Genomic DNA, 20,428 nt, shown 5'->3' with positions numbered 1-20,428 from the left:
CATGAGAGCTCAGTACTGGTGCCAGCAAGTTGGGAAAGGAAAGCAGTTTCTCGGAACCTTCACAAGGCAGCTCCACATACACTGTAATTGATCTGAGGCAATTTTGCTTGCTTCCAATTTCATAATTTCTTGAATTTGTAGAGATGTACACTTTTGATACAAATACTTCTTACTTAGCTTCTCCCTCTTACTCTTCCCACTTCAAGACATAAATGATGCTCCTCACTCCTACCCCCATCACAGGCTAGTCTCTTTGTTCACATTACAATATAAAAAAATTAATACCTACATAAGATATCAGTATTGTAACTGGTACTAACGCTTTGTGCTAAAGCTACTGGATTTTCTGTGCTGTATTTGTAAGGATTCTTTTATTCAACAGATATTTTTGAGCTGTAACTATTTTGGATCTAGGCCCTTGGGGCTACATCAGCCAACAAAACAGACAAAATCCTTGACTTTATGTAGCTTACGTTCTAGTACAAGGAAGGAAAAAAACTGAACAAAATAAGTTAAATGTACACAGGATATTTGTGCACTATGGAGGAATATTAAGTGAGGAAGGGAATAGGGGTGCTATAATTTTAAATAGGACAATCACTGCCAGTTGCATTGAAAAGGTGATATTTGAGCAGACAAAGAAGAGCAATCTGCAGGAAAAGGTGCTGGTGAGACTACAGCCAGTGTAAAAGCCCTTAGGCTCCAGAGTTCAAGGAATAGCCAGGACACCAGACTGAGCAGAAAAAACAATGATGTTAGGTCACAGGGCCTATGTAGCCCATCATAGGATTTTGGCTTTTGCTCCAGGTGAGATGGGGAGCTATTAGAGAGTTTCCAAGCCAAGATGAGATACAGAATGTATCTCACTGGAGACAGGAACTTTTGAGTTTGCTACAAGGGAGAAATGGAATAACAGCATAAGGGATGAAGGCAGGTGACAGGAGAAGGTTTGTTTTGTTTTTAAGAAAAATAATAGTATGATTTTATGTTGAATAAAGTAGGACTTGAAATTAAAATCACGTTTCTTAAATTTCTCCCTAGAGGACATACAAATGGCCAACAAATATATGAAAAGATGCTCAATATCTCTAGCTATTAGGGAAATGCAAATCAAAACCACAATGAGATACCATCTCACACCAGTTAGAATAGCTATAATCAACAGGACAAGTAATAACAAATGTTGGAGAGGATGCGGAGAAAAAGAAACCCTCATACACTGCTGGTGGGACTGCAAATTGGTGCAGTCACTATGGAAAACAGTATGGAGGTTCCTCAAAAAACTAAAAATTGATCTACCATATGATCCAGCAATCCCTCTACTGGGTATTTACCCCAAAGACTTGAAAACCCATATCTGAAAAGATATTTGCACACCGATGTTTATAGCAGCATTATTCACAATGGCCAGGACATGGAAGCAACTGAAGTGTCCTATGCTAGATGATTGGCTAAAGAAGCTGTGGTACATATATACAATGGAATATTACTCAGCCATAAGAAGAGATGAAATACTGCCATTTGCGACAACATGGATAGACCTCAAGATAATCATGCTAAGCGAAATAAGCCAGACTGAAAAAGTTGAAAATCACATGATATCACTTATATGTGGGATATAAACCTAAAAGCAACAAATGAACAGGACAAACGGAGACTCAGGAACTTGGACAATGGACTAGTGGTTACCAGAGAGTAGGGAGTGGAGAGGTAAACAGGGTAAAGGGGGTGAAATATAGGGGGTTGGGGGAGGGCGAAGTGGGTAAAGGGGATCAAATATATGGTAGCTGAAGGAAACTGGACTTTGGTGGTAAACACACAATAGAATATATAGATGTCAAATTATAATGTACACCTGAAAATTATATAGTTGTATTAACCAATGTTACCCCAATAATCTTAATAAAAAAACCATTGAGAGAAATTAAAGATAAATAAATAGAAAAAAATAAAATAATAAAATCACAATTCTTACCTTTTCTGCTTTTCAAGTGCACTTATTTATTTGACTGCTTTTATGTATTGAGAGAAAAGGGATTATATTTGCTTGATCCATTTATTCAATGAACTATTTAGTATAACCAAGTCAAAGGAAATAATTTCTGAAATTTATAAAGAAACTTGAGTTTTCAGTTTCTGGACATGTAAAATACCTATTTACAAAATTGATTTCTTAAAAAGCTCTTTCAATTTCATTTTCTTTTCTTACAATCTTTCCACATAATAGAGAATTAAGAAAACATGTCATGGCACAAACTACTTGCTAAACAACTACAGTAGTCACTTATTCAAAATGCCCCTACGACAAATTTTATGACTATAGCTCGAGTTTAATGATCGACCCATTTATAGAACCTAAATATTTTAAAAGATAGCATTAAACTTTTATAAAAGTGTCCTTGCATTTTTATTATGAGTTAACTGTTCTTTTAGACAAGATTAATTTACTTTCTTTCTTCTTCTTACTGAGTTGCTCACTTAGTTGTTTAGGAAAATCAATGTCAGCTGGAAGGGATTTTTTTTGCATAACTGGCCATCTGTTTCAAGGCAATGATCACAGACTGCACCCAGCAAGATTCAAAGGTTTCATAAGCTTCCTCCTTCAGGTACGGGGAAATAGGTAAAATCCACAATTGTCAGTTTCACAATAGCATCTTTTTGAGGCCACAAATATTTCTGTGGTTGAGTCTGAGGCTTTAACTGAAAAAGCCATTTGTCTAAAAAAGGTTTTCCTGATTTGTATTGGAATTTGAATACTGTTACCAAGAATCTCACAGCTGCTATATAATGGACTTGGAACCAGAAAACCTGGATTCAAATCCTGCCTCTGCCCCATACCAGCTCAGTGACACTGGGCAAGCTGCTCAAAGCTTCATTTAGCTCAACTGTAAAACGAAAGGAATCCTTACATCTCTGCTATGATGAAGACGGAATGATCACATTGGAGACTTACATGGGCACATCATGGACAACCAGTAAATTTGCCTGAACTGGCTACATCAGATACCAAGTCAAGCCAAGTCCTTCCCCTTTTTTATTCAGTAAAGAGAGTACAGCTCTTCATACAGTGCTATTTATATCCTTATAGCCACCTCTCTAGAGAAAAGGCAGAACTTCTGAGTTAATCATCTATTTAGCCTATTAAGTGGAAATTTTTTTTGTCCCCACTGACATCTCAAAAGTTTATATCACTATTACTCTTGCTAGAGGAATGGGATGTGAAATGGGATCTCATTGATGTGCATTTTATTTTAATAAATTTGTTTCAAAATTAACTATTGAGATACTTAAAACATATTATACTGTGATAAGCAATAGTTTATCCTAGATATACTTAACTCTTTTTAATCCAAATGGAAAACTTGCATTAATGTTGATTATGTCCATAAACATACTAATAAGCATATACATTTGGGGTTATACGAATTTATAGACTTTGATATAGCACATCAAAACACCTTGTTTATATTATGTTGAAATTTTATCTTGCAAATGAGTGCCTTGAAAACTGAAAACGTTGAACATGGCTGTAAATTTATTGCTGGGACACCATTGAAAACTTAGGAAGCAATATACCTTCTCAAGGTTTAAATACAGGCTCTGCCACTTATTATGTGTAATTATGAAAAATTTCTAAACCTCAAAGCCTTAGTTTCCTCTTTGTGAAGCAGGGATATTAATAACAAGACTTCTCAAGGGTTAAGTAGATTGAATAAAGTCATACATCTCGAGCTCAAAATAATGTTATATTATGATCAGGAAGACTGTTAATGCAAAGTAAATAAATCTGGAGTCTTCGGTTACAAGAGGGACATTGGCTGTCAGTTAAGTACGCTAACAATCTCACTTAGAAACCAGAAGATCCAAGTTTAAATAACAGCTAGCTTTTTTTTTTTCCTAGCTATGTGACCTTGGCTTTGTACCTCAGCTCCCTCATTTAACTGTTAGATATTAATATTAGTTACAATTTGTTAAGCACTGACCATCTCCCATGCAATTTGATAGTTTCTGTGGGGGAGGAATAAACTCCTCTATCCTCAAAGTTCTTTCAGCTGGTCTACTAATCAAATAGACACAAGATAGATTAACAAGAGAAAATAACCAAATTTAATACATAGATGCCCATGGGGACCCCACATACATAAGAGTCAGAGACCCTACCCTACATACATGAGAGGTTCAAAGACAGAAAGAGAAAATGAGGTATATATATGACATTCTGAGCTAAGGATCATCTTGGGGCTTGAGAGGGGAAGAAGGTCATTGCAGGACAATAAGAGATGTTCAACAATTGTCCTACCCTATAGATGAGTCTAAAATGGTTCTCTCTGGCCATCTCTCATTACAGGCAAGTCCCTAATTGAAATTCTTCTAGGTAGTTAAGGGGGGCAAGAGTTTCTCTTGAGCCCAAAAGGTCTTGGTTGCCTTTAGCTCAAAACAATCCACATACTACAGAGGCAGATCTTGGAGTGACTCGTTCTGAACCCCTACAGTTTATATATGAACTCCAGTCTTTATAATAACCCTTCACAATAGATGTTCTTATCTCTATTTTATAGATGGCTGAAACTGAGGCAAGTTAAATTTATTAAAAGCCACACAGCTAATATGTGGTAGAACCTGGCTCCACATCCAGGTTTACCAGTATCCAAATCCTGTTCTTAAGGACCTAGTGAACAACCTGCCACCTACCTGTCCTAGAGAGGATCAAAGGACATTATTTCTGTAAAAGTGCTTTTTGAATTGGAATGTCCTGTTACAAACATAAAGTTTTGTTACTACTCTATAGCAATATAAATAATTCACAAAATAGGTTTGTGATTTGCCCCTTTGGTGCCTGGGAACCTTGAAAGAACAAAAGGTTACACTTCAAGCTCTCTTTCATCTCCTCTTGGAATTTTGCCTTGACCTCAATTTCACTTGAACAGACCTGATAAACAACATTAAAGGACAGATATCCAAATGCCGCTCTATGCCACTCAAAGTCAGCTCCCTGCCCTGGGGAGTCCAAGGCAACATGATGTCGTGCTTTACCTTGAAATGTGGACAAAACACTTTCTTGGGCTAACTTCTTACACTCACATTTGCAATTCCCTTGGGTAAGCGTAAAGGAAGTGGTCACATAAATGTCCACATAAACTAGTGCTTTCTAAATCACGCCAATATCGAACTTCAGTTTCGGGACGAATGTAGTCAATTTAAGGCAAATTTCGGTCCCCTTTTCAAGGTTACGGTGTAAAATTTGGAGATTTCCCCCTGTGAAAATTTTGGTAACTAAGCCCATGTAGTTAAAACTTCGTAAGTTACCGCCGCCCCGCCCTTGGTAGAATGAACTTCTTGGAAATACCACAAAGGATTTGCAGTGTTGGTGCTGGACCAGGACACATAAGCAGCAAAGCGGATCTCGGTGTGGTATGCCCCAGAAGGCACTTCGTTCTAGCTCCCTCCCTACCCTCTATCTCGGAGATGCTCAGAGTGGCTGTCTCACCCCTGCAGAGGAAATAGGAGAGTAAAGTCCTGATGAAGTCCTGAGTATTCATTAGCCCAGCCAGATCTTGACTCTGGGAAAGGCGCTCTGGCCCGGAAAAGCTGAATCTGGGAATACTAACGCATATAGATTCGCGTTAGGAAGGAAAAAAGGTCACCCCGGGTTTCCCAAAAGCCGGATCTTCAAGCATAGGGAATAAGATTTTCTCCGGTCCTTAGCTTACCTTTTCCCTTCCCAGTAAGGCCCTCTCACCTCCCCTGGGGCGCTCCCGGCCGGCTCCCCGCCGCATCCAACGAGGGGCTCAAGGCAGCGCCACTCAACCAGCCAGGGCCAATTCCCGCCGGCGCTGCGCCTGGGAGAGGCAGTGAGAGGGCGAGAGGGGCTGAGCCCGAGCACTTGGCCCTTACCTCGGACGGCGAGATCTCAAACACGCCCGCGATCTTGGTGTAGAGCTCCTGGATGCTGGAAAAACCCTCCACTCGGCCTGTGGCGCTGCCGTGCGCCAGCTGCGTGTGAAAGACCAGCCTGCGTGGGGGTTCCTCGGACGTCTCGAGGCTGCCGCCGCCGGCGCACGCCTGCTCGCCCTCCACCAGCCGGGCGGCCTCCTTGGACTTGGCTTTCTTCTTTACCCTTAGCCCCAGGGGCATCTTGCCTAGCCTACAGCGGGCGCCCACCTGCGCTGCGGACCGCCGCCTCCTTGGCCTGGTGTCGCGGACTTTGCGCTCAGGGCCCCGGGGCTTCGCGCAGGTAAAAGCCGCCGCTGGACCAATGGCTGTGGCGCTTCCGCCTGGTCGCTCCTGGGCAGGGCCCCCTCCTCCACCCAGAGGAGAGGCGTCTGGACCCGGAGCAGCCACCTGCCCTTCTCCCTCCGGATGAATCCAGTAAAAAGAAAAGTACCCATTCCCGCATCTCATCTCCGAGCCTCTCATGGCAACCTCGCTTCTTTTAAAAATGGCTCGATTTCCTTAAAAGCCTGAGATGCCAAAGCTACAGAATAACACGTCTTACGATACAAACACGCCGGCCTTTGTGGTGCCTTTCACAAACGTGTGGTAAGCGCTCACACCACTGGGACACACGCCTTCGTGTCCGTACGTCTGAGCCATTGGGATACGAATTTCAGTTAGCAGTCTACCTTCATCTGCCTTCTCTGTGCTTTACACCCTGCGGGGCAGAACTGGGGGGAGGGGGGGAGTTTTGAGATGGGTGCCACATTAAATTCATTTTCAAACACCCTCAGCACCTCTCAGTAATCCTTTATACTTTGTCCTGGGCAGCTTTCTCTCTCAAACGTTCAGCACTCTCTCAAGTCATTTGCCCCACCTTCTCCCTTCTCGGTCTTCGCAGAGGACTCTCCCTCTTTTATTCTACGGAGAAAACCAAGGCCATTGGTGTGACCTGTGAGCTCCCTTAATTCTCCACCCTTTGTCACTCCACCCACCTCCATTCTCCAAACTCCAAAGAAACCTTTCGTTTGACTCTTGATCTGATCTCTTCTTAAGGATCTCTGTTTTTAAGCTGCCCCCTGTTTTCGTCCTTCTCCTCTCCACCTGGTGTCACTCATTGATAGTGGAAAGCCCAAATCTCATATACTGTCTTCAAGTATTCCCTCTCTACAATTGCCTTTCGCTACATTTTCTCAATGTAGTCTTGAATTATTAACTGCATTTCCTCATTTCTCTCTTTCCTCTTAGACTCACTGTGATCAGACTTTGCCCCTATGCTTCACTGAAATTGCTCTTGCTCTGGTAAGCACTTCTTAATCATCCGACATGATTAACTCTTTAAAGTATATTGACCTTTTAGAGTATCTGACTACACTGACCTCTTTATTCTTAAATCAAGCCTGTTTTGACTTCCTTACCTCTCTCATCTCTTTGCTAACTGCTACTCTCCAGGAACTATGTTCTCCAAGGCTGTTTACCTTGGCCATCTATTCTTACTCTGCATGCTCTCCCTGAATGACCCCATCTAGTCTCTTGGTTTCAGTAGTTGACCTTGATTTGTGTTGTTGACCTCCAAATTTATATCTGTAGTTCAGTCTACCAGAAAGGGAATGTACTGCAGGAGACTCAAGTTGAGATTGTACAAACTCATCCTTTCTCTTGAAAGCATCTTTTTTTTTTTTAACTCCTGATTTCTGTAAACTGAATCATGTACCCAGTGGCCCTGACCAAGTTTCTTCCTTTTCTCTCACCTCTAACATCAATTCAGTCCTAAAAACCCAAATTTCTTAAATTAAGGTTAGATGGCAGAGAGGAGGGGAGTCTATTTAAAGTTATTTTAAAATTTTTGTTTTATGTTTCTGTGAGTTAAAATTTTAATATGAACATATTCTGGTTTGTATTCTGGTTCATACTCCCTGAAGATAGAACACTGTTATGGAGTCTCAGGGCTTAAATTTGCTATTGTGTTTATGATTGCTATAGCACCAAATAGTATTATTTTAATTGTCTTGGGCTAATAAGAAAAAGTTAGAGAAAATCTAATAAGTAAGGGATGCAGTCCCATCGAGTGAAAGCCAAATAACTTGACAATATAGTGTATGAATAAAAATCTTACTGAAGTTTGATAAAAGAAAAATAGGAAGAGGAGTCATCTTAGGGTATATGGCAGGTACATTATCAATACCTAAACAATGAGGGAACACAACAGGATGTGAAATTAAGAAAAATTTCAAGGAAGAGAATGCCTTTAAGCTGTATCAAATAAAATACCAAATTGGGCAAACATATTGGCGTAGGGTGGGGACAGTTAAATTCTATAGCCTTTCAATTCTCTTCCATTTCTAAATCCTATTTTTTTGTTATTGTTGTTTAGAAAGTGAAAGCTTCCCTCGAGGCCTACATCAAGTTTACCTATACTGTGAATCTCACTTAAGGAATCAGCTGTATGAGCCATAGTCACAGAAGGAAACAAATGGTATTCAAATTAAAAATATTGGGTGATGATTTGATAAAGGGATTGGGCAGGTTGTGATCAAGGTATAATCATAACATAGCCTGACTATTACCCTTAGACCCAAGCAAAAAGAGCTCCTTCTGTGGCCCTCCTTCAGCTGCGCAAAACCCTAAAAGATGTGGAATCCACAGGGTCAAGAGGGCATGGCCACCCAGAACTCATGCCCATCCTTCTAGACCATGCTCTGGATGCACAGGATCCTGAATTTCCCTGCCCAAGTGCCCCCAAATCTGCTTCCAGAAGCTGCATAGGCTTTCTCAGGGTCCAAGCAGCCAGCACCACTAGTGTTCACAACCGTATGTGTTGGGGGTGGCCAAGGAGCAGTTTTTGCCACAGTGGGGGCATGGGCCACAGAGCAGAGCTGGGTGGGAAAAAAAATGTAGGCTGTGGGCAGAAACTTGCTTCTCCCCATGTCACTACATTCCAGTGTGAAACTCTGATGAACTGTAAATTTGAACTTGGCCTTTCAGATCATTATGAAAACACATTGGTTAAAATAGGAGAATAGAACATATATTTAACAGTTAGTTTTTAAGCAGTCAGTTTTCAGTAGTCAGGATATGGTATCTGGGCCTCCATTTGTACTCTTGCCCCAGGTACCACAAATGAGAATGACCTCATTCTCCTCAGATCACATACCCAAACACAACATTGAACTAAATCAGGTGCTAGGGGGAAGAGAGTCTCTACTGATACACTTAGGCTGCAGATGCCTCTTTCACCTGAAAAAGGTGAAGGTGGGCTACAGCAACCCACCTAATCTCTAATTTTCTTGAATTACTAATCCACATCTACTGTACTAGGAATTGTTCTTTACCACAGAGTTTTTTATTTGCATATATGCTGACATTTTTCTCCATGTGGTAAATTGTCTACTGAACTGCACAGTTCCTTGATGTAGAGAAGGTTCTTTTCAGCTGGTCTAATAATCAAATAGACATGAGACAGATTAACAAAGAAAATAACCAAATTTAATGCACAGGTACCCATGGGAACCCTACAGACATGAGAGAGTCAGAGACACTACATACATGAGAGGTTCAAAGACAGCAAGGGAAAATGATGTATATATGACATTCTGAGCCAACGATCATCTTGGGGCTTCAGAAGGAAGGAAGGTCATTGCAGGACAATGAGAAGAGATTTTCAGTAAGTAGAAGTTCGTCTTGTGCTATGGATGGGTCAAAAAAATGGTTATCTGTGATAATCTCTTAATATGGGCAAGGCTCCTAATTTAAATTCTTCTAGGTAGTTAAGGAAGTGGGGGAGTGCAGAAGTTTTGCTTGAGCCTGCAGGGTTTTGGTTGCCTTAGCTCAGAACAATCCACCCCACAGAGGCACATCTTGGGGTGACTCATTTGAACTCCTACAGTGGAAATCATGTTTCATATTCTTCTTGGATATCCTTTCCAGATTCTCACGTAGTGTCATGTATGTAATAGATATCAGTAAATATGTTTGGATAAAGTAAAATGACCTTCGTTACTACCTACGATAAATGAATTAATTACAATTAGTCAAAAGTTTTGTCTTCATTTTAGGTTTACAGTTCAACCCAGATTATTGATCTACAGTATTTCCATTCAGTAATATTTAATGTTTCTATCAGTCTAAAAGTATCAACTATAAAATCAAATATGATGAATCATAAAAAAAAATACTAAGATTGAATTAATGTAACCTTATATGTCTGTCAAAGGCAATATTAATGCTAATATAATACTAATTTATAAGAAAATATGTAGTCATCAAATGAATCATAAGATAATTTTACTAACTTGTTTTTCCAAGCAAATATAACCTTTAATTACAACACGTAACATTAGGACTTTTGAAAAAACACATATTGCCCACCCCTCTCAACACCTTTTTCCTCCCTCACCCCAGTTATGTATGTATCCAGTAAGCAAATACTAGGGAGAAAATAAATACTAGGAAAAAAATAAACAATAAAAATATTGTTGCGTGGCAACAATAAACAACTAAAGATGATAAGTGGGCAAGGAAATAATGCTTATTTAGCCAAAATTCAAATAAATTATTTTAGGAATAACTGAAAATAGAGAACTGGAAAATGCGATGGTAAAGCAGTGAGAAGAATAAAGTTAACAATCAATAATAACAAGTGGTGTTCACCAAACACCTACTGTGTTTCTGGCTTTCTGCATTTTACATGCATTATCTCATCCATGGACACTTGGAAGAAACCATCTGACAAAGAGTCCAAATTACTCTGCATCTCCAATGTTATGGTAAATAAAACAGTAAAGAAGAGAGATCAGATGTGAACAATAAGCTAATTTAACACAAGTTCTTCTACAATAGCAAATACAGAAGGGCTGCATGTGATTTAGAAGGCAGCCACATTCAAAAGTCACATATTTCAATTATTCAAGAACTGTATACAAAACTGAAAACAGTAATAGTAATTAGTTCACATGTAAGATTTTGATTACTCTTTCAGAGTTGGGCTGATAATTTACACAGAACCCAAAATAGTAGATAGAGTAAAACAAATATTTTCAATGAAAACCATAACCTCAATAACCTTTTGAAGACAATCATGGTGATTTTAAGGTCAAGATATAGCAAAGACAAAAAGAAATGTAATTTCTCTATGGATAAATATCTCACATAAGAATAGAAATTCTGGAGTAATGATATTACATATCAAAGATATAAAATCTGGGGTCATTCTATACATTTGCTGGGGGAAAAGGTAAAAGATTGTCAGCACCTGAGAGTCATTAGCTGGAAATAATTGTCTCCAATTCTTTCATTTTGAGCTTGAAATACATACAAATAGTTTCTCATGCATGGCCAAATATTTTTCTTATGTTCCTTAGTTTTATTGGAAAAATTATACTAGTAAATGTTATCCAAAAATATTTTGCCACATTTGGTAATTAAAATTAGAAAACAAGTTACTCAGAAAGTTTTTAAAATTAGGATTTTTTTTTAATCTAAAAACTAATCATTATAATATAACTTCAGTAATTGAAGATAACATAATTCAGGTTTTGCTATAATTTTAGCAGAGAAATGGCTAAAGTTTATACCTGCTAAACAGAATGCAGGGAATGTTGATTTACAAGAAGTTCTGAATGGAATTTTAAAGTGGAAGGCATCTTGCCTTCCACTTTCCTTTTAGAAGTCAAGTAAACAAATAGAAATGGTGAGTTTATGCATATAAAAAGAAGAAAAAAGAAAATATCAGACACAAGGGAATGACAGAGTCGGCATCACTTCCTATGCTTTCCACAACTGTTATGCATGAGGGAAGCTGTTCAGGATACCGATTAAGTACATGAGTTTTGATTTAATAGACTTGATTCAAGTTATCAGGCTACTACATAATAGTAGTTGACTATGATTTCAGGCAAATCTTTAACCTCTCGGCCAATTTTTTTATAGTTAAAGATATTTACTTCTTATGAGGATTACGTAAAATAACATTTGTAGATCAGATGGCATAGTACCTAGCACATAGTAAATGATTAAGAAATTTTAGTTATTATTGAACAATAGGTATTCATAATGAAAATGAATGAAATACTAAAAGATCCTATAGTATTTTCTGAATCAAGTACGTGTTCTGTGTTTGATAATTTTCATGTGGCATATTTCATTATACTCTTAAACTTTGAAAATAGGCTATCTCAACATGGTATATATTTAATTATTCAAAATAATGAATCAGAACATTTTATTCTAAACTTTTTTTTATCCCTACAGCATCTTGTCTTCCCAGGTGGGTCTCCCATCCAAGTACTAACCAGGCCCGACTCTGCTTAGCTTCTGAGACCAAACAAAGGGGCTTATTCAGTGTGGCATGGCTGTAGACCATGAACTGTGGCACCACTGGGACATGAACACAGGACCTTCTGTGTGTAAAGCAGATGTGCTAAACGCTATACTATGGAACCATGCCCAATTGAAAACATTTTTGATCAAGAAAAGTTGGTTTAAATAGTAAATGTAAGTTATGAGAAATTTTAAAAACACTTCCAATCCAATCATTTTAAAGTATAATAGGAAATTTCAACAATTGCTTATGTTAATCACATTTTTATCTGCTCATTAAGTCAAATCCTGAAGTACATTTACTTAGCAAATGAGTATTTCAAGTTTTAAACTAAACCAGAAAATAAATAATCTTTGTAATACATTGTATTTAATATTTCTTAAATTCAGAATAGTCTACTTCCAAATCATTTATTTATTATATTTCAAAACATTTTGCATTATCTGCCTCTTTGGACATCTTTCTTAAATAAAAAGATCAACAAATAAATTCCACAAAATGTCTACTATTATAAATTATCCAGCATAAATTCCATCCAACAGTTACTGAGAAATTGTTTTATATACAACCTGGCCCAAATGCTAGGGAAGAAAATTCTGTTTTCAAGAAGACCAAGTCTAGGGAGGAGGACTAATTCTACTTCAACTTTTTATTAATGTGTCATTTAGAAGGCAAAAATGTATTATTCCCACTTAAATATAGAATATTTAAATTTTACCATCCTGAGGTTGTTAAAATAAAAGATGGTTTAGTTTTGCTGATATCTGGTTCTAAGTTTGTAACAGACATTTTCTTTCTGGGAATTAAAATATATTCCCCCAAAGAAAGTTTATTTTATCCTCTGCCATTATAGCACTTCCTTCTCTGCCAGAATCTCAAATGTTTTGAAAAGATCTGGGGTGCTGTAAAAATTCAAGGAAAAATACAGTATCTGGCATTTGATAAGTGCTAAATATTTGCTGAAATTAGTTTTCTCCTTCTTTCCCATTTCTATTGCTAACTTTAACTTGAGCCTTCATAATCTCTTAACACAATCATTTTGATTGTCTTCTGACTGCTTACACTTCTCCAGTGCTTTATCTTTTCTATCCATCTGCCTTTACCTAGGAGTGATCTTCGTAAACTTAAATCTGATTGTATTACTTCCCTGTTTAAAACTGCTTGCTTTCCGTTGCTTACAACAATAGTTCTCCAAGTGCGGTCCCCAGACAAGCAGCATCGGCATCACCCAGGAACTTTTTATAAATATAGATTTGCAGATCCCACCTGAAACCCATAAACTATGTTTTAACAACCTCTCCAGGTAACTCTGATGTACCCTAAATTTGGGAACCACTGGCTTATAGCATAAAATATAAATATCTGATAGCATATATCTAGTACCAGCTCCCCATTTATTTCCTTGCTTCTCTCCTTAATTAAACCCTATCTTTTAGCTCTGTTAAAGTGCTAGCAGTACCCTAAGTACTACTAACCTTTGCTCATGGTACTCATAGAAAGCACTTTCCTAACATGGCAGCCTGATAGCCCCCTGCTCACTTTTCAAAATTCAGCTCAAGGGTATCTGAAGTATTGTAGCAGATATATAGATACATGGAGTATCTGATAAGTCCCAATAGGAAAACGATAGTGCAAAGCCCTAGAATTTTGGAGTAAGGGCATGTCCTTTGCTGCCAACAACCATTTTCCCTTTGAAAAGCTCCTGACTTGCTGATGGGTGCTGGTAGAGACTCACCACTTGAGGGTGGGACACCAAGTAATTATGCAACCTGAGCTGCACCTAGTGAGTTGACTGTTACTTGATCAACCAAATCATAAAGTTGAAATAGTATTCCATTATTAATGGAATTGATAAATAACATACTCCATTAAAAAGAAATTATATGGCAAGACTGGCACCAAGAAAAGACTAGTTATAAAGGGGGAAAAACGCAGGACTGGATCTGTGCAGTATGCGGCATCAGCCAGAAATAGAGAGTGACTGCATTACATCCCACTTGGAGAGGCCTTGAAGCACATGATGAGGGGAAATCCCCTCAGGGTGCAGAACTTTGGGCAGCACACTTGATTATCCACTTTGCATGGAAAAAAATATCTATTGACTTTGGCCACATTCCGCTAGCTACTCTAGCTGATAATGTAAATTGACCAAGAATCAGTGTGTTTAAGGCCTTGGGAGGAGCCCAAGAGCACAGAACCCAAGGCGCTGCCTAAACACTATTAATCATTCTGGTTTGCTGCTATCCATTAGACAACTCCTTTGTCAAAGTTTTCCCTTTAAATCCTTCATGAGAAGCTCATTGGGAGAACTAATTTGCCATGTCAAGGGTTTTAAAGAAAAGGAGGAGGAATAAATAGCCAAGGACTACCAGTCAATCTACATTTGTTTTCATCAACACTGCCCAACACCAAGGCTTTGCGTTGCCCCAGTAATACTTGGAAGTTACTAGCATCTGTAACCTGGGCTGTTGCTTTCAATTTCAGAAGTAAAGTTGCCTGCAATGTTACAAGGTAACGCAGGAAAAAGTCAAAAGCAGACTTAAGCTTTCCTCCAACTAATTCTCTCACTGCTGTCTCTTCAGTGCCAACCATCAACCCTGACAAACTAGTTCAAAACAACTTAAATCTCTATAGGGTTCCTCCTGTTTCCATCAATAGTTTTCCTAGGGTTGATTTATCAGAAAAGGAGCATGTAGCTCCTGCTGCTTTCCTATGTTGGCCAGGAAACAGAAACCCTCACATTCTCATGAATCTAATGCCTGGCATATAGTTTGCTCTTAAAAGTTTAATTAATATTGAATGAATAAATCCTAGCACTGAGGCCCAAAACTAGGAATCTATATTTTTCAATGGAAAAGATGTTATGACTAATAATAGCTAATATTTACTATTGAGCTAAACACTATTATAAGTGCTTATGTAAGTGAGGTAATACATTTATTTAATAAATGAAACAACTATGATTTCCTTTTGTGTTCTAAGTGGGAAATAAGCATACTTTTTTACGATAATTACATATGATTTAAGTGTTTACTATGTGTGATGGTTAATTTGTCTCAACATGACTAGGCTAAGAGATGCCTAGATAACTGGGAAAACATTATTTCTAGGTGTGTCTATGAGAGAATTTCTGGAAGAGATTAAACTTTGCTTGAGTAGACTGAGAAAAGAAATCTACCCTCAGATGTGGTGAGTGTCATCCAATCCCCTGGGTACGATGCAACAAAAAGGGGAAGAAGGGGCAAATCACTCTCTCTCTTCTTGAGTTTGGACATTCATCTTTTCCTGCCCTCAGGACATCAGAGCTCCCAGTTCTAGGGCCTTCAGACTCTGAGACTTAAACCAGGGGCCCTCTGACTTCTTGGGCCATTTGACTTGAAGTGAATTATACCACCAGCTTTCCTGGTTCTTCAGCTGGCTTATGGCAGATTGTGGAACTTCTCAGCCTCCATAACTACTTGAGCCAATTCCTATTATAAATGTATATATATATAATTTTTTCTGTTGCTCTGGAAAATCCTGACTGAAATACTATGTATAATAATATACCTAATAGGGCTAATATTTTCCAAACACATTTAATCGAGCAGCGCTAAGATTTCTTTTTTCTAGGAAAAAGCAGCTTTAGCTTTTCTGAAAATATATTTTCATGACTTTGGAAATTACACACACATACACACACATCCTTTAATGCAAATTAATTTTCTAATAATTTCTATTTTCTATAAGAACAATTATTAGACAATTTCCTGGTGCTGCCTTAGATATATATGTATGTGGCCCATTTAATTATATCCCAGAAGCACACCTTGGACTGAAATAGCAGTAATAAAGAGGACACTTACCCAAAAGTCTATGAATTCTGATAGACTATAAATAAATACACTCTCCTAAAACATCAAGATTATGCCTAATGCTTACAAATGAAAGCCATTCAATATAACAATTTAGGAAACATATTTTTTCTACATTGTTTTTGTAGTCACTATGATAACCATAAAATTAAGAAATAATGTGAAAATAGAATTCTGTTAGACACTTTTGATGATATTTTGTTTCCTCATATATAATTCTGAGAGGAATGGTTGCGATGCTGGCAAATAGAATAAAATTATTTTAAAGTTAAAGTGTTCTTCATTTAAAAGTTGTCTTCCCTGCAATTAGGGTAAAGCACCACATCAAAATTAAGCTCATTCAAATCCATTCCGAAAAAAAAAAAAACAACCATTCTGAACTAATATTCTAAATAAATCTAAATAAATGAGAAATTTAAGACATTTCTATGTTTCTTACTGAAACATCCACCTCTTTTTGTAAGATTGTCATAAAGCCTTCGGTTTGTAAATTTAATTTTTAAAAATGTTACCAACTAATTTGTTTGTTAATGTATAAACAGATATTGAAAGAAATCTGAATGTTATTGCCGCAGCTGATATAAGCCTTTAACATGGTAACTTTAATATAAGTTTACATTCTTATCTACAGTTATCTACAGAGAGAGGAATGAACTCTATCTATAAATTAATTGAAATAGTAACGGTCTTTTATTAGAATTTGTCTCATGACTAGGAACAGCTAGCTATACTACTGCTGTTCCAACAAACAAATAAGTTAAAACTTTCCAAACAATAGTTTAAAAGTGAATTTAAACAAATTGACAATTAAATTTTAAATTTTGGCAATCACTATATTTATATCCTTATGTGAACACCTAGGAATGTTATTCAAACTGACAATTAAATGTAGAACTATTTCACAAGTGTAGATCGTGAAAGAAATGTAGTGGAATACAATCAGAAAAAAATGTAATGAACTAGAGTGAAATAGAAAATATCTGGGTCTTTCCATCTAAGAAGGGTAGGTAATATTTTATGAAACTTTAGTTTCATCTACATGTATGTGTGTGTGTATGTATATATAGATATAGATATAGATTTGTACACGTGTATGAGATTCTTTTCATTGGTCAAAAAATCAGATAATTTTATATTGCTATTTTTATAGATAAAAAGCTGAATATATATGGTTTCATATTGTTCAAATTAATACACATAAACATTCATATATAAATGTAACCAATTAGATGATAGCATAATATGTATTCTTACTGGCAAAGAGTAAAAAATAAAACAAAACAGAACACTATTACACATTACATAGTTCTAGAAAATAAAGAATTTTTTTCTATTCAATTACACAATAGTTTTACTTATTTATGAAATTTTTATAGTTTTTATTATAAAATGGGTTATTAAAAATAAACTCTAACAAGCTCTTTGATATATAGATATTTTTAAGTTTCCAAGCTTCTATAATTTTTATTATCTCTAATAACACATTTTAGAAAAAAATGGTTAAGGTTAAATGAAGAATAATCAAGAGACATAGACAAACTAATTTTGTTCCCTGTACCAATTTTCCAAAATCATATTCCTATTAGTTTAAATTTCAAAGCATTATGAAACAGCAACACTACCTAATTTAAGTTCCATACATTATTTACTGTGATTTGTTATAATTATAAAGAGAATGCATTATTCTTTTCTACCCTAACACTATTAGTACTTAAAAAAAAGAAAAAAAAGAAACCTGTAGGACTTTCCAGAGTTGTTAAGAGTACAAATAAACCTATGGTTTTTAAGTATATATATATACACATACTTATGAATTAAATGTATGGTATGCTCACTAAAGGCAGTTTCATCTACAGGAGGATAGACCTCATCTAGTGTCATTGTCATCTAACAGCAGTCACCAAAATTACAAAGTCAAAGGCTAGTGGCTTCTAATCTGAGGTCTCCAGGGACCAAGGAAACTACAATGTTCATTCCCAGATTCCTGGATTTCTAAAAGATGAAATACATGAGGTGGCACAGCTGAGCAAGAATGGCTTGTTGAGCAAATGGTACTGAGACAATTGTTTATCCAGGTGGAAACAATGAAATTAGAGCCCTGCCTCACACCATAAAGGAAAAGCATTTCTAAATGGTTTAAATTCTTTTAAGTGAAATTTGTAAAAATCTTAAATACTTTTAGAAAATGATAAAGAATATCTTTTGGACTTTCAGGTAGGCAAAAATTTCTAAAGGCATAAAATGTCCAAACTATAAAAGATTGAGAAACTAGATTACATTAAAAATTTAGAGTTTCTATTTATCGAAAAATCCCAGTGGTTACATGTGAAAGAGGGAGGGAAGAGGTTAAGATGGGGAAGGACACACAGGATGCTTCTGGGGCCTAGCAGTGTTCTAATTCTTATCTTGGGAAGAAAAATAAGTTGGATTCTAAGTGCCCTAGAAAGCAACACACTGTTTACATTGCCTGAGTGAGATTTCCTCATGTGGTCACACCTAACTGCAAAGGAGGTTGGGAAGAAGTGGTCTAGCTGTCTGTGTCCACTGCTGCCTCCCCCATGCCCATAACAGCACCTGGCATCTGGGTAGGTACCGGCCAAAAATCTGTTGAATGAATATTGGCTGTGTGACAGCACAAGCAAATGAACTTCTGAAGACATTGGTCCCCTCTTTTGTCTAATGCAATTTGACTTTAAACAGGGATCATTATAAAATAATATATGGCAATAAATGTACCATTGCTCTTTGCAGAACATTTTTTTAAATAATGGGAAAGGATATAAAAAGTAAAGCAACAGTAACCCTTAACCCCACCATCTCAAGATCATCACTGTTAAACATTCTGGCTTGTTTTCTTCCAGTCTTTTTTCTATAGATAGCATTGTATCCTAATTAAAAAATTTCGACTTGCTTTAAAATAAATTAAAAAGTAAGAAAAATAAGAAAATTTAAAAAGTCATCATTCTATAATATTCCTTGTTAAAAATACAACATTTTCAGACTATGTAGGACATAGAAATTGTCTTATTTTCTTTTCTTTTACCATCGAGGAAAAGGCAGAGAGGTTAAATAGCTAGCCTGCCCAGAGTTACAAATGTTCCTTATTGAAAAAACCTAATGCCTAGTCATATTCTTTCCACTACCACTTTGCCTTCCTTCTTCAGAGGGTCATATTTTAATAGACCGCCCTCTAGTACTACATTATTATGTACTTTAATTACTTCAGCTTATGCTTCAGAAGTGAGTAAAAACATTACTCATTAAAAAAGAATAAAGATATACTGATTCTCTTTCTCCAAACACATTTGTTAAGACACATTATTGCGAGTTTAGTAAAAAATATTACAAGCAGCTTACCTACCATCCTTTTAAGAAATAATTTTTTTTTTTTTTACCTGTTAGGATGTGAACTATGAGGCTCAGGTGTGAGACAGCATGAGAAGCTCTGCAGACCCACTCCCCAGTGTAACTGGTTAAAATTATTTTTTAAAACAACTATTTTAGGTCTCTGGAAATGTTTCTAAGGGCATACAGCAAATGAAGAAACACCTATTTGAGAAAAATCTATTAAAATTTGATAAGAATGGTGAGAGTCTGTGGTATGTGAACCAAGACCCCATTCTATGTCTCCAGCTTTCAGTTCAGTGAGGTGGAAACTCAACTCCAGATGCCACAGCCCAGAATATCCCTGTTCCTCCAATTGGAGGAATTATAATCCAATCAGAGGGTTATCTTCCTGGAAAGGATAGAACTTCATCATTTCTCATCCTGCCCCAGCCATCTGCTGCTGGGGCTAAGTTCTGGCGAGTATGAGGGAGACTTTGGGGACTCCATCTTCCAGCCCTCTCTACTGGGATGGAGCGTCTTCCTTGGGCACAACACTGCTGAAAATATTGGGGCCCTTATACTGACTGGTTCATGGGGTTGGAGTCTCATGTTATGAGAATAGACGAGGAGACCTGGGGCTATTCTTGAATTGTCTCCCACCTACCCAGCACTCAGCTCCTAAAGCAGGAGTGTCACTCAGAAAAAGAGAGCAACATTGCCCCTGCCACCACCACCCCCAGCACTAGTTTTCCAGAGAGATAAGAGGAAAGAGACATGTAGAAAGAGCCCTCCTGGGGTCAGAACAAATCTCAAACAAAATTTCAGAATTATCCACTCCAAGGAGTCCTAATTTGATTTGATCGGTTTGTGGAGTAATTTATGGCCAAAGGCATTGTTGAAAATAAGATTATCAGTCAACAATCAGTGTAGCTTAACAGATGGGTGTGGTTAGGGAAAGAGACTATCAATGAGAGAGCCTTGGAAAAACCACTGT

At 37.2% G+C, this 20,428-nt stretch overlaps 1 protein-coding gene across 1 annotated transcript in view; it reads right to left on the bottom strand.

Moving 5' to 3' along the window:
* Positions 1–6,417, bottom strand: part of GIPC2 (GIPC PDZ domain containing family member 2) — a 75,481-nt gene extending 69,064 nt beyond the window's left edge. Inside the window, exon 1 of the mRNA XM_039838669.1 lies at positions 5,896–6,417. Coding sequence (XP_039694603.1) covers positions 5,896–6,417 — 522 coding nt within the window. The remainder of the gene's footprint in view (positions 1–5,895) is intronic.
* Positions 6,418–20,428: the final 14,011 nt, after the last annotated feature.

Source organism: Pteropus medius, unplaced genomic scaffold (assembly GCF_902729225.1).
Source record: "Pteropus medius unplaced genomic scaffold, Ma_sr-lr_union100, whole genome shotgun sequence".
Lineage (NCBI taxonomy): Eukaryota > Metazoa > Chordata > Mammalia > Chiroptera > Pteropodidae > Pteropus > Pteropus medius.
The sequence above is the reverse complement of the archived record's forward strand: the minus strand, read 5'-3'. Positions and strand labels throughout refer to the sequence as shown.